This window comes from Thunnus albacares, chromosome 15 (assembly GCF_914725855.1).
Source record: "Thunnus albacares chromosome 15, fThuAlb1.1, whole genome shotgun sequence".
Taxonomy (NCBI): domain Eukaryota; kingdom Metazoa; phylum Chordata; class Actinopteri; order Scombriformes; family Scombridae; genus Thunnus; species Thunnus albacares.
Genome location: NC_058120.1, coordinates 6,924,523 through 6,938,932, shown reverse-complemented (window position 1 = coordinate 6,938,932; position 14,410 = coordinate 6,924,523). Strand labels below are relative to the sequence as shown.

Below are 14,410 nucleotides of genomic sequence, written 5' to 3'. Positions count from 1 at the left end.
GAAGTGAGCTGGTGTTGCGCTGCCATTCCAAAACATGAAAAGTAGAAGAGACAAACTTGTCTTTTTTTGGAGGAGTGTGTTTTCTCGCCTGTCATGTGAGTAGTGCCAGGACTGCACCTTCATTTCAGGATTTGAGATGAGCTCCACTGCGCTCGGCTGTGTTTGTCTTTGGATTTTGGAAAGCCTGCCTGTGAGCGTCTTTCTGTGGGAAATGTGGCTCTTTTGGCAGGTGATGGGCACACACACCTGGACATGTATCCGTGCCCAGATGGAAGCTAGCACAGTGGCAGCTGGTGTGATGTCCCCTCAGGACAGTGGAGTCGCCAGAGGGGAGCTAGGCGGCCGGTGTCCTGCTCTGTCCTTCTTATAAGGAACTTCAGCTGGGTGGCAGCTGCAGTTTGCTGGCATGATGGAACAGCGATAAGGGGAAAAAAAACAACTTAAAACAAAAAAGACACAACTGGCATTGAAGCTGCATTTCCCCAAGGTGCTAAGGCAAAGTGGTGACTGAATTTAACTATAACACTCACAAATTTTTAATATATCTGATATCTGAAAAAGGGAATAGTGTTTCCTTTTTTCAGAAAATGAAAATCTATCTATCTATCTATCTATCTATCTATCTATCTATCTATCTATCTATCTGTCTATCTGTCTATCTGTCTATGTATCTATCTATCTTAATTCCATTCCCTTTATCTGTGTGTGGCTCCCTGTGTGTGCCTCACGCCTCGTTCACAGTGCCAACACCTCATTAGTACAATATGGAAATGAACTGGCGCAGGGCCAGAGGGTCAGAGCACAAACTGGAGACAGAATAATAGCACAATGGTGCATCTTTGTATGTGTGAGTGTGTGTGTCTGAGTGTCCTCAAATGCCTGCCCATGTTTGTGTGTGTGTGTGTGTGTGTGTGAGTTTACCTGTCTTGGAGTGTGTCCGTGTGATGAGGAGACATGGTGCATATGTGTGTATATGTGTGTGTGTGTGTGTGTGTGTGTGTGTGTGTGTGTGTGTGTGAGAGGGAAAGAAAATAGCTGAAATGGGTCAGCCTACACCTACTGTTCATTTAGTGCACTGACAGCTTCTAAATAACCATGACCCGATAATCTTGGGTTTTGTTTTCTCCAACCTTTTGCGGCAAAGTTAAAAATCTCCCCTGTTACAGAGTAAAAATGTTAGCGCTGAACAATGTTTTCTGTCAGATTCATGCACTGTTTCCGTTCCGGTACAAATAACAGTCTGCTTCACAAGACACAAGACAGCAGTATTTGATTTATGTCATGCTTGGAATGGGAAACCCTACATGGAAGTGAGGGAAGCAGATGGAAGCAGAGGCAAACTCAATCAGTCTTTGGACAAAAAATGTAAAATATATGCCAGAATTGCCCTTTGGTATCATCGTGAGATGAACAGAGCTGGAGGCCAAATTACCCATGACAAATCAAAGGTTGCAGCGAGCAATTTAAAGGGAACACGATATGAAAGAGAGCTGCTCAGGCCAGTGGTTCACCTGTCAATGGCATAGGCACAGTTTGAAATGTCAGCTTGGGGGCTGCAAACGGTGTGATGAACACGTAGAATTGAGGTTGAATCTCCAGTTCTGATAACGGTGGTTTAGTGTCCCATGGCTGTAAAATATGAACTAATTATATCACACTGAGGTCTATATTATATGAAAGTGCATTTCATTTAACAAAACACAATGGAGCAATTTGGCATTGTGCCAGGCAAAGCTTCTTCAATAACTTCTTTGTAACAAAATTGCTCACACCTGGCATATCAGTGTTGACTGCCTTCGTTTTCACAATGCGCATAATGAATGGCTCACAAAGTGCATGAGAAGGTGGCTCCTTTTTCAGCAGGTATAAATGTTTAAAGGAGTTTTGTATTGTAATATTAGAATCAGAATGGGACCTCAGAAGCAAGTATTTTACTGTACCCATTGTAATAATCAATTTGTAGAATAATGCATTGCATGTTAAAGTTACTACAAGGAACTTTTAACTGGTTATGAAACAGTCTCATCATGCTTGTGATGCCTCTGTATGACCTACATAAGCAAACAAGATCATCAGTGAAAAGATTGGCTATTTCTATAAAGTTATTCTGAATGCCTGCTACCAGGTCAGATTCCCTGCAAAATCAGACGAAACGATTTAAGGCACGCGGGCCGGAAAAACCTATGTTTACATTACATGTAACATTGTAGCATGAGGGATTACAAAGACGTTACTGGGAAGAGGGGAGGATATTCTCTTCGTTTGATAACGTTAAAAGTTAAGTTAGACTTGTTGTCGGCTTCCCAACTCATTTTAAAAAAGACAAGAGAAAAAGAGAGAGAGAGAGAGAGAGAGAGAGCGAGTAGGAAAGAGAGAGACAGTGCAGTGATGGTCAAGTGAGCTTAAGAGTGAATGAAGAGCAAGTGGCGGTGTAGCAAGAACAAAGCAGTGAATCTGAGAAATAAAACTTTATTTTCTGATTGTTTCACAGCAGTTACATTCTATAGCACAAATAAACACGCCCACACCTCTGCACAGCCCTGCAGGAAGCTAGCGCATTGCCAGATTTGGTGTGAATGCAGCCTCACATGTAATCTAGGTGTATGAATAATACTAAAACAAAGTTTACTTTGTTTCCCCATCATCATATTGCAATTATTAATCTAACATAGCCATAAATAGATACGTTACCTCATCGCCATATATCCTACAAACAGTTGTGTTTAAAAAAGAAAAATAGAATTAAAAATAAGTAGCGTCTTTCTTTCATTCACTTCCAAAACAAATACACGGTTAGCCGAGATTTTACAACACGAGGCGGTTGTACTCATGGGAAATGCAGTCTTCATTCTGGGAAACACTGCCGGTTTCGTCCACAGGGGCCACTAAAATCAACACAAAATGAAAGTTCCTTTTAGTAACTTTAAAATTCAGTCAAATATTGTACACCAATATGCAACAAATTTTTGGCTTGGGCCACTGAGTGCAATGACTTCTCAAACCCGCTAAATAGTGCTTTTGTTATATTGACAGCTATTTCATGTTGTTAATATTATAGTTACTTAATTTATCTCCTAGCCAATAATCTCACAGTCATCATAGTCAGTCATTTTCTTAAAGTAAAACCAGATAATGTCAATAAATGATCTGTTTATCCAACATTTGAGGTTTGACTGGCGCTCGTTTGTCATCTCGTTGTGCTTTCTTCTTCTGCAATGGTTTAATGGCACCACACGGGAGAACTAGCACCACCAACTGTTTATTTTGATGAGCCCAACATAGTGGAAACACACACTGATATGCATTTTTTTAACCAAATTTCTGAAATTTCAGTTAAATGTTAGATGGAAACAGTACAAGTGTGGGTGTGCAGGGCCTTTGCGGTAAATATGGCATATTTAGCCTGAACTTCCCATTGAGTTTACTGAGAAAAATAAAGCCCCTTTCACACATGCAGTCCCTAAAATGTTCAGGAATTTTCCCACCTCAAGACCTAGTAACATTTCAGGGAAAATGCTGGTACGGCTGTGTGAATGAAAGCAGTAACATTGCAGGGACAAGCATGTAAAGGGTTACGTCCGTCTGACAAAAGATGCTTTCACGCGAAGCAAGCAAAACAATCACAAGACTCCACAGAGGACATATTTGAATCCGCGACTTGTTTATGGTTGCCTTGCCAATGCTTTTGTGGGGGAATTGTCTTACAAACTTGTTGAATATTAAAGACATTACAAGAACATTGACACTGGACAAAAACAGTTCTTTGCCTGCCATGTTCCTGACAATTATAAGAGATGTATTCCGCCCTGTACATCTGGCCTTCCCCCCGTCCTCTTCTTCTGTCGTTAAATTATAAAAATTTAACAATTTAGATTGTGAAAGTACTACACAGTGATGTGTCCAAGAAGAAAGTTTAAGATGAATTTTATAAGCTCTATTGTAGAGTCTGGCTATTGGTTCAATAAGTTCTGAGGTAGTAGGACATTTTTGAAAGTATGATGACATGAAGATATGTATTAGAAACTAAGTGTAAGATATGACTGTAAAGATCTTTTTCAGTTTCTTTTTCAATTCTTTTATTAGTCTCTGGATATGCTCTTCAAATGTCAAGGTATTTATAAACATCAAGGTATTTATAATTCTTCAATATAGAAATACTCTGGTTGGCCAGAACTATGGGATGAGAGATAGACAAAGGTTTCCAATGGGAATGGAAATACATACATTCAGTTTTGTTTTTGTTTTTGCATTAATAGTCAAGTGGTGTTCCTGGAACCAGTTATACAAAGAATTAAAATCAGAAGAGAGTTTAGTGTTTATCACATCAGTGTTTGGGTCAGAAAAAGAAAATTACAAGTCATCAATGTACAGGAGAAAGAGTAATGGACCAAGAATACTACCCTGAGGTACCCCAATATCACAAGTAGAGGGGGAAGAAGTTACGGGACCAATTTTAAAAACCTGAGGTCTGTTTGATAAATAGGAAGAGAACAATTTCAAAACAGAAGGAGAAAATTGAAAAGAGCCTAGTTTACTTAGTAATATTGATGATTTACAGTGTTGAATGCCTCACTTAGGTCAATAAATATTGCTTCAGTGACATCACTTTGGTTAAGGGATGTGCGGAACTGCTCAATAAAAAATAATAAAGCTGATGTAGTTGATCGGTTAGAACAGAAACCATACTGAGACTCACTGAGAAAATAAAAAAAGATATTCTATCACTTGATTTATGAGGGTTTTTTGAGTATATTTGACATAACTGGTAAAATTGAGATTGGTCTGTAATTTGAAACTATGGTTGGATCATCAGATTTTAAAACTGGAACTATTTGAGAAAATTTCCAATAAGATGGAAAAACTGATGCAGAGATTGATAGGATGAAGAGAAAGAAAAAGGGGAATAAAACTATCTGCATTTGTCTTGATAAACTGCATGTCAACTTCATAAATATCTGTAGAATGAGAATTACTAAGTGAATTCAAAATAGTTATTACCTTGTTTAGCAAAACCTCAGTGAAAGAAAACAGTTGAAATATGGGTACAGGAAAAATTAGGATTAGTATTAAAGGTATTAGCTAAATCTTTAACTGAAGAAATAAAGTAATCATTGAAAATAAGTACCACTTTCTCAGCTTCACTTACCAAAACACCATTGTGACAAATTTGGATACTGGAGTTTCTCTTATGTGGTTTTTCTCCAGTAATTGTTCATAACACTTGCCATAAAGCTCTTGGGTTTGAAGGAGATTGAAATATTTGGTTATGATAATATGATACTTCTGCCTCTCACAGTTGAACCACACATTTATTTCTGATTTATTTCTGATGCGCTTAAAGTTCTCTCTATTTTCTGTGGATCTTAAGGGCTGATATTTTTTAACTGAGAGTGCTTTCAGTTTTAGCAATTAAATGAAGTCAGTGTTTAGCTATCCATGGCAACATGGACTGACGAGATTGAAATCTGTGCTCCTTAATATAGCTGTTGCATATTGACTCAATTTTATGATTGACGTTACCAAATATACACTCTGGGTTACCTAGTGATAATTCATTGTTCCAATTAAATTAGCCTTTTTTGTGTAAGTTGTGCCTTTTAGGGGTCTTTATTGTTTTCCTGATACCAAATACAAGATGATTCAGATAATGCTGTATGGATGACACCAGACAATCCATATTTTATAGGTGGATTCATGAATATAAGATTGATTTTATATTAAATAATTATTATTATTCCCCATTTTATTTGGGTCTGTTATTAATTGATAAATACCCAGCTTTGTGGCACAGACTTTTAAAGGTTTGGAGGACCAATCACAATTCAAGTCACCCAATATAATAAATTCCTTAGTTTGTACAGACTTAATAACATCACTGAGTAGTAACAAATAGAGGGCTAAATTTACATGTGGAGGTTTGTAGGTGACAATAACTGTGATTACATATTGATTTGTAAAGTTTACGACTAGTAAGAGGGACTCAGACAAGGTTTCACTTACACAAAGTCTGGGGTTGTATTTTTGGGAAACATAGATGACAACTCCACCATCAGGCTTATCCATGCGATCTTTACGATAGAGGTAATAATTCTCAATATAAAGAAAACTATCTGAGATACTGGAGGTTAACCACAATTCAGAAATTGCCATTATATGTGCTTTTGAGTCTCAGCTTAATTTCATCTAGTTTAGGAGTGAGGCTACGAACATTAAAATGGCATATTTTTAAGCTTCTATATTTGCCTAATTGTGACAGGGTAGATGGAAGCTTCCTGTAGTGGATTGGTCTAGCTTGACACTTGGAAATGTGTGCATCATCCAAATTTATGTGACAGTAAGGATGAGAATTAGAGTATTGCCTATTATCACAAGAGTGTGATTTAGGGGGGAAGTTGACGTATAGACCAGGATTGGACCATGAAAATGTCTGCGAATCACACTGTCAACTGCTTGGTGTGATTTGAACTATATGGGATATACTGGTTGCTAGGGCACACACACCAGATGTACTGGGGTGAATGCCATCTCTTTTGTAAAAGGGTGAGCATGGTACTAGGTAGGTACTAGGCAGCACTTTGAATGTCTTGCAGACTCCTCACCTATCCACATGCATGCATACAAAGACACACAGTTTTGTTTCAGTGAATCATGTGGATTGGTTTGTCCACAAACCAATGACTGTTCACCCATTTTACAGTCACCATTTCTGTTAATCTTTCTCAGTGTTGTTTTCCATTTCTGAGTTTCCTTGTTGCCTCTGTTCACCTGTTTATTTTGTCCATCCGTAAAAAGAAGCCATTATTTCTCCCCCCCCAGGCGAGAGACGACGATGGCCTCGGTGGGAAATTACCCCAGCACAGCTTTACTCAGGACACGCCCAGGCTTGTCTTCAAGACAAACAGCGATGTGCTTGTAAGGATCATAACCATTTAACACCAGATAGAGTTTAAGCTTGATGGCTACTGCACAAATATGTTTTCATGTTGTTCTTTGTTAAAAGTGTATACTCTTCTAGTCATTTCTTCCTGACATGTCACAGGACTGGTAGGTTCATATTTGGGCATTTCTGTAAAAGTAGATCTCATAAAACACAAGTTAGCCGAAAAAATTACAGAGACAGTAATACGCAAGAGGCACCCACTTGTTTTGAGCCTGTTTTGCATAACATTTGCATACATTTTAAGTTTGAGGTTTTCATAACTTTTTTCATGCATAATCATTTGCTTTACTCATTTCCATTATACATCATATTCAATGACTTGGGTTTGAAATCTGTAGGAATAAGGACATGTAAATTAATCCAGAATTAAAGTGGGTGTAATATTATTCCTGTGATAACGCATTCATGGGAATTGTGCGGATTTATTTATTTTTAATATTTATTGAGCACTGTGGTAGATATCTTATGTAGATCATTCAAAGTTTAGTGGAAGAAAACTGTTAGTAGTGAACCCTTCATTACAAAAAAAGATCCTAATGGAATATATCATCATATAGACCTTTTTTACAGCAGACATTTTGACTTGTCATAGCAGGAAAAGCACAGGTACAACGGATAACATTAATAGCTCAGCTCCATTCAAGTGTCCAAGGAAGTCATACTGGGGAACCGTCATGCACTATACCAGAGTCATAAATTTGGAAAACTAAATGGAATGCAGGCATCATTAATGTTATTAATTACACCTGTGCTTTTCCTGCTTTGTTGTCAAAATGGCTGCTGTGAAAGATCTGGAAATATGGCAACATTGCTGAAAAGGTAATAAAGGAGTAAGACAGTGAGACAGGTTCTTAACAAACCTCAGGAATAGCCAAGCTTATTTAGAAAAGAAAACAAAGACGAGCTGTAGATTTTCTATCCAAACTTTCTGTTGTAAACTTCTATCAAATATAGACAAACTTCCTGGTTAAACTTTGACCTACTACACTTAACTGTGCACTTACACAGTTTTCCTGTGTATTGAGGGATTATTACTGACATTTTGGTTTAGATAATCTGGTTTAACTATTGGCTTGTTTGAAGACCTGTCTAAACATCTGACCACTTGTGTTTCTTGCTGGCCAACTTCTTTTTAGCCATTCCCACAGTGTTCCCAGATCCCAGATCAGCCAATAGAAATGATGACCAAAACTACAAAAATAAGACCCAAGTTGTAACAGACCAAAATTTTCAATTCAATTCATAGATCAACATTTTGGGAAATATGCATAAGTTATGTGCTTTCTTGCCAAGAGTTTGATAAGAAGATAATATCTGTACTCACAATATGACGCTAAAGCCAGCAACTAGTTAGCTTATCATAGTATAAACACTGAATAGAGGGGGAAACAGTTAGCCTGGCTCTGTTCAAACATAACAAAATCTGCGCACAAGCACCTTTAAAGCTCACTAAATAACACTAATATCATTTTTGTTTAATCTGTACCAACCAGTGGAGACTCCAGGAAATAGTCACATAACCACCCCCTAAAACCACAACGTTTTCATTTAAACTTTGCCTTTTGTAGTAGTTTTGTAGTTATTTAGTGAGCCAGAGGTGCTGGTACACGGATTTTGTTTGGATTATTTGTTTAGTTACCTGTTTCCAGTCTTTAAGCTAAGCAAAGCTAACTGGCTGCTTGCTGTATAGCATCATAATTCCATACAGATATGAGAGTAGTATCAAGCTTCTCATCTAACTTTTAAGCAAGAGTATTTCCCTCAATGTTGAACTATTAGTATGAGCAAAGATGTGCCATGTAGAAAGGCAAACATGTACCTGACAGCCACGTGCCAAGAGAGATATTTTTGCCTCCAAGAGGTCCAGTCTGCTGCAGTGACATTCAAACACAATCCTCCAGGTCTGTCTCATCATTCTTACAGCTGGAGTTATTTTACTCACTGTGCCCGCGTGAGTGTGTGCTGTGAAATATAGTGCAATTGAGGTTCACCTTTGCATGTCACATATATAATGACTGATGGTGATGGCTGGCTGTGAAAAGCTAGCCCCAGATCTGCTGGTCTTCTGTGGCTTTTATCTACAGCTTAAACTTTCCAGGCTCTATTCAGATTTTAATGAAGAAGTCAGATATACAGTTTAGCCAATATAAAGCACTGGAAAGGATATAAACCCGATATGTTTTCCCCTTTTGTAAGCCAGGTCATTATAACCATCACAACAAATGAGGCCACTGTAAACTGATAGTTTGGTTAATCATAGTAATAAGTCCACATGTTGCAGATGGTGTGTTAAGCATTGCCAAAGTTTAATTTTCTTGTGTAAACTTTAGGGGAAGCTTTATTCTGTTTTCTTTTTCCAATGGACCAGGTGCTTTAAGATGGCAGTCTCTTGCTAAATAATCTAGTTTTTGGACTGAATCCACAGTGCAACAAGCATAGTGTTACTGTTTGCCTTTCCTCACATCACTGATGGACTTGAGCTGTCAAGAATGGATACTTTGCATCGGATTGTTTGGAGTATGAGACGACTTAAACAAAAACCAAGCGACTGGCTCGCTTCAAGCACCTGGTTCATTTTCATGGTTTTAATCCATGTGTTTTGCACTACGTGATTATGCCAGCAATCTGAGAAGTGTCAAAAGAATCACATATCGACCTTTACGGGGGGATATACAAGCCTGTCCCTTTATGCACTTTTCCTGCTTAAACCTCTTCATTCTCAAAAACCTCTTCATCCTACATATAAAACCTCTTCAGGCATTGCAGCCTCTTATAAAACCTTACAATCTCTGCACCGTCTGAAACTCTCCAGCCTCTTAACCCTCTGCAACCTCCTCCTCTTCTTCCTCTTCATTATCTAAATCCTCCACATCCTCTGCAATCTTTTTAACATCTGCAACCTCTTCCTCTGCTTCACTGCCTGAAACCTCCTCATCCTCCTCTGTAACCTGTTGGTCCACAACCTATATGTCATGTGAAACTTCTTTCTTCTCTGTGACTGCATTAATTGAATACTCTTCATCCAATCCGTTAACCCTTGAGATTGGCCTCCGATCATTATTTCAAGAATCACCTCACCTAACTTGTTAATTTAAAGAATCCCAAGATCTGACGACAGGTAGTTTTAATGTGTCATTAGTTTAAATTAACAAGTTTCAGGGGTCAGAAGGTGAGAGGAGGAAGAAAAAATGTTGAGGTGGTTGCACTTGTTTAGAAGCACGATAATTGTTGTAATGCAAACGGTTAAACTACACCACCAATGCTGGTTCGTTGGCCACGGTAGAAATGAATGACCATAATTACATTCAACTGCAAACATCTGTGTGCAGGAGTGTGGAGAGAGCGAGAGAGAGACAGAAAGCACAACTCCATTAGCGTAATGCGCAGTGAAATTTCACTCACAGTGCAGAAAGTCGTTAAGTGCTCTCCATCTGTCTTTCTGAGTCGAGGAAAATTTCAGCACATTTATTATTTAAAATATCCTGGGCCTACCATTATCAAACTCAACTTGCGGGAGCACCTTTTTGACTTTTACTCAGTCATGGCTCATTGAATTAGCTAGGATTAAATGGGCAGTTAAAACATGCAGAATTCAAAGGACTGACATGTGAGTGCCACCACTGTGGTGTTTCAGCAGCGGTCTGTAGTCTGGTCCCAACCAGATAGTCTTTATTCTGGTTTTGCTGCAGTTCCTTATGTTCTCCAGCTGCTTGTCACAAGCTTTTTTCAAATTTTAGTTTCATAAATTCCTCCTGAATTACATTCGTGCAAGTTATCCCTCCTGAGTGACTCTGAATGTATTAAATGCAGAACTATGTATTTTAATTTCTTCATCCATCCACCTTGTACAGGACAGCCTGATGTGAAACACATAATCTATGCAAAAAGCCTGATGTTTTACACGTGTAGCAGCTGCAGGACAGCATGCTATGTATTCTTTTGAAATCCTGGCCAGTGATACAGTGCATCTGCCCAAACAACCCATGTGAGTCCACTGTCTTTCAGCTGCTGCCAGACAGGATCCTGCCAAATAAACCAATGTTGCTATGCAGTGTACAAAAAGAGTTTATCCACCTTCCGGTTGCATCCCTCAACTTATTAACATTCAGCAGGGGGGCTTAAGGGTCTGTGTGATGGATGGATGTCGTTGAGGGGTCTGACAACTGATTAATGCCTTAATTATCTCCAGTGAGGACCTGCCACTCCTCCCAGAGCTGACAGAGTGAGCTGTGTGTGGCCTGACGAGTAACTCCGTGTTCAGGGCTCGCCCACTGCTATCTGCTCTACCAGGGTCACATTCATTTTCTTCCAAAAGAAAAATTTACACTTTTTGTTCTGAAAAGGTGTATAATGGTGATGAAACAGTGCATTAGGGTGTAGTGGGATCTTTGCCACTGCAGTGAGCGAGAGAGACAACTTTTCAATTGAGGCTCCTTTTACGCTGTTCCTGCTGACATCATGTTTGGATTCAGTTCAGCATATATAAGTGATCCTGCCTTCCAGAACATTATATGAGGAAAAATATAGCTTGAAATTGAACTGGCAAAAATAAGATTATTGGCTCTTGGCCAAATCCAATGTGATTCTAAAAAGTTGATCTGATAGTGATCTATTTGTTCTTATACGTATAGTAATACACCAAGAGCAACAGTTGAACTTGTTTCTACAGAAATCTACTAAAACTGATTGGCTGCTAGTTGGTACACACCTTAATACCAAGTGTGGAAGGCCATTTGAGGGAAATCATCTTTTTGTCTTGTTCTGCTTGAGGCCACAGTCACCTAGGGATTTTTGGTTAAATGAGACTGAGTGTGTCTTTATTGCCAACAGAAGGTGCAAATGGGCATTCCTTGTCAGGACAGAAAGTTAAAGACTTCAATAGCACTTAGCACTAGAATGCCATCATATGCACATTTACCTCTAAGTAAAGAAAACACATCAATTTGACACAATGCACACACACACACACATCCATACATTACATAAATTGAATGCATATAGGCATGTGCATTTAAACAAAACTCAAAGTTAAGTGTTTGCTCTTGACAGATCTGTAAAAGTATGTAGGAACAGCATCAGTTTCTTTACAATAATATTTTTAATGTGTTTATCTCCAGGTGTTTTGAAGGCTGTGCTTCTGCTTACCAGGGTACTTCAAAGGAGATTGTGTTGTATTTCAACAAGAACAGATTAGAAGTCTTTTGTATGCAGGGTGCCAGGTGCTGATACAGTGTGTGCACTGTGTGTTTTTCGTTGCAGGTGTGTGACTGGTGCAAACATATTCGCCACACTAAGGAGTACCTGGACTTTGGTGCTGGTGAGCGGAGGCTGCAGTTCTGCAGTGCCAAATGCCTGAACCAATATAAGATGGACATTTTTTACAAGGAGACCCAGGCAGCACTGCCTGGAGCACTGTGTAACCCAGGACATGGGGCTGGTGGAGAGGGTAAGGCAGAGTGCAGTGGAGGGGTACAGCTGCTCACTCCTGAATCCTGGGGAACGCCATTAACAGACCTCCGGCGTAAAGCTCCCTCACCAGGAGGTCCCTCCAACACCTCCGCTCTGGCCCCTTGCACTTCCTCTGCCAACTCGCCCTCAGAGGCTGCTGTCTGCTCCCCATCCTCCTCCTCCTCAGCCAAGATCCCCACACCTAGACCCCATGAGAGCCCCACACTCCCCCCACCGCATGTTCCCACTTTGCACCCACCTGTTGGTGTCCCTCCTGGTAGCCCTCCAATGGTGATGACACCACGGGGGCCCATGCCCCTGCCTCTGTTCATGGAGCATCAAATGATGCAGCAGATCCGTCCCCCATTTCTTCGTCCCTCTGGCCACCCAGGTGGACCCAACAGTCCTCTGTCAAACCCTATGATCCCTGGTATTGGTCCACCACCACCCAGGACCCTTGGTCCTGCATCCAGTCCCATGCACAGACCCCTGTTGTCTCCACATGTCCATCCTTCATCCAATCCCAACCCTGGCATGATGCCCCCCCACCCTGGTCTCCCCATGCCAGGACTGCCCCCTTTTCCCCCAGTCAACATGATGCCCAATGGAGCCATCCCCCTGCCCCCAATGATGAACTTTGGCATGCCATCCTTGGCTCCATTGGTACCCCCACCAACTCTCTTGGTCCCTTACCCTGTCATTGTACCCCTCCCAGTCCCAATCCCCATTCCAATCCCAATCCCCTTCAGCCCCAAATCTTCCAGGGACCAGCCAGAGAACAGTTGCCCCGTCCGCAGTGCTCCAGAGTCTTCAGAAGCTTCAGCCTCTGGGCCCCATTCTCCAGGTTCTTCTGGAGGAGACAAAGGGGAGCAGAAAGTAGAGCCAGCTGGTGCAGAGCTTCTCTCTCCTGGACGCTCAGAGAGAAGCAGGACAGGAGTGGTGGACTTGACTGTGAAGGCAGAGGACAGTTCGGGAAACCTGTGTCGAACCAGTGGCCCCGGACAGATGGACGGGGTGATTGATCTAACTGTAGGCCAGAGGTCATGCCAACAACAGGTCATTCAGAGGATGCTGCCTGGGGTCCAGGTCAAAGTAGAGGCAGAGGTCGAATCAAGATCTCCACCAGCTTTTGGGCTTGGGAGGGAGGGGGTGGCCAGTCATGATGGAGGGGAAGGGACTCTCTCACAGGGCCTCCTCGGTGCTACAGAGCTGGAAGGGGCCACACACTCAGACACACTGGAAGCATCTGGCTCACCCCCCTGCAACAACAGCCCTTCTTGCAATGGTGATCCCCCAGTAAGCCAGCTAAATCCCTGTATCTCCAGCCTTACCCCACCACCTGTACCCAGCACAACACGGACCCAGCCCCAACTTCTGCCCCAGCTCCAAGCTAGCCCTGCTGCCCCATGTAATGTCATAGTCAATGGTACAGGATGGCATTCACTTCATACTCCTGCCTTCGAGTCTTGCCCCGACCGAAGAGGAGATGTGGTCACAGGAGAGGGAGAAGCAGAGGAGCAGCCAGCCAATGGTGAGTTGGAGCGGGAGGCGCTGAAAGAAAACAATTGCTCAGTAGGAGAATGGGAGTTGGGGAAGCGAGGCTCAGCACAAGATGAGATGGTGGATGCAATGGAGGGAAAGCCAGACCCTGACTCCAATTTGGAGGAGGGCGAACATGCCTACGCCCTGCCACTGCTATCTACTGGAGGTTGTGTGGTCATCCAGCCCGTGCCAAAGCCTGGCGCTGACAAGACAGCCATCCTGTCCTGCTCCATCAGTGCACCATTATCAGCTGCTGGGAGCCCCGAGCTGGAGCCGCCACTGAAGAGGAGGTGTCTGCGAATCCGCAATCAAAACAAATGAGGTTGGTTCACCCTAGTGTCCTCAAAACAAACACTTTTACACAGTTGTACGTGCTATATATTTACGCATAAATTCATAGAGATTTATGCAGTGACATTTTGTAATTCACAGTAGGGTACCCATCAAATAATTAGTTGGTTTTAACATTTCAAATGTGTT

The 14,410-nt window shown here is 41.2% G+C and overlaps 1 protein-coding gene across 2 annotated transcripts in view; it reads left to right on the top strand.

Moving 5' to 3' along the window:
- The window catches only part of sobpa (sine oculis binding protein homolog (Drosophila) a), a 46,044-nt gene that overhangs the window by 25,625 nt on the left and 6,009 nt on the right, over positions 1-14,410 (top strand). Inside the window, exons 5-6 of one of the 2 annotated variants that reach the window (XM_044375591.1) lie at positions 6,817-6,912; positions 12,200-14,252. In XM_044375591.1, the coding sequence (XP_044231526.1) occupies positions 6,817-6,912; positions 12,200-14,251 (2,148 nt within the window). In that variant the 3' untranslated portion in view covers position 14,252. The remainder of the gene's footprint in view (positions 1-6,816; positions 6,913-12,199; positions 14,253-14,410) is intronic. The other variant, XM_044375592.1, reaches the window with a different exon arrangement.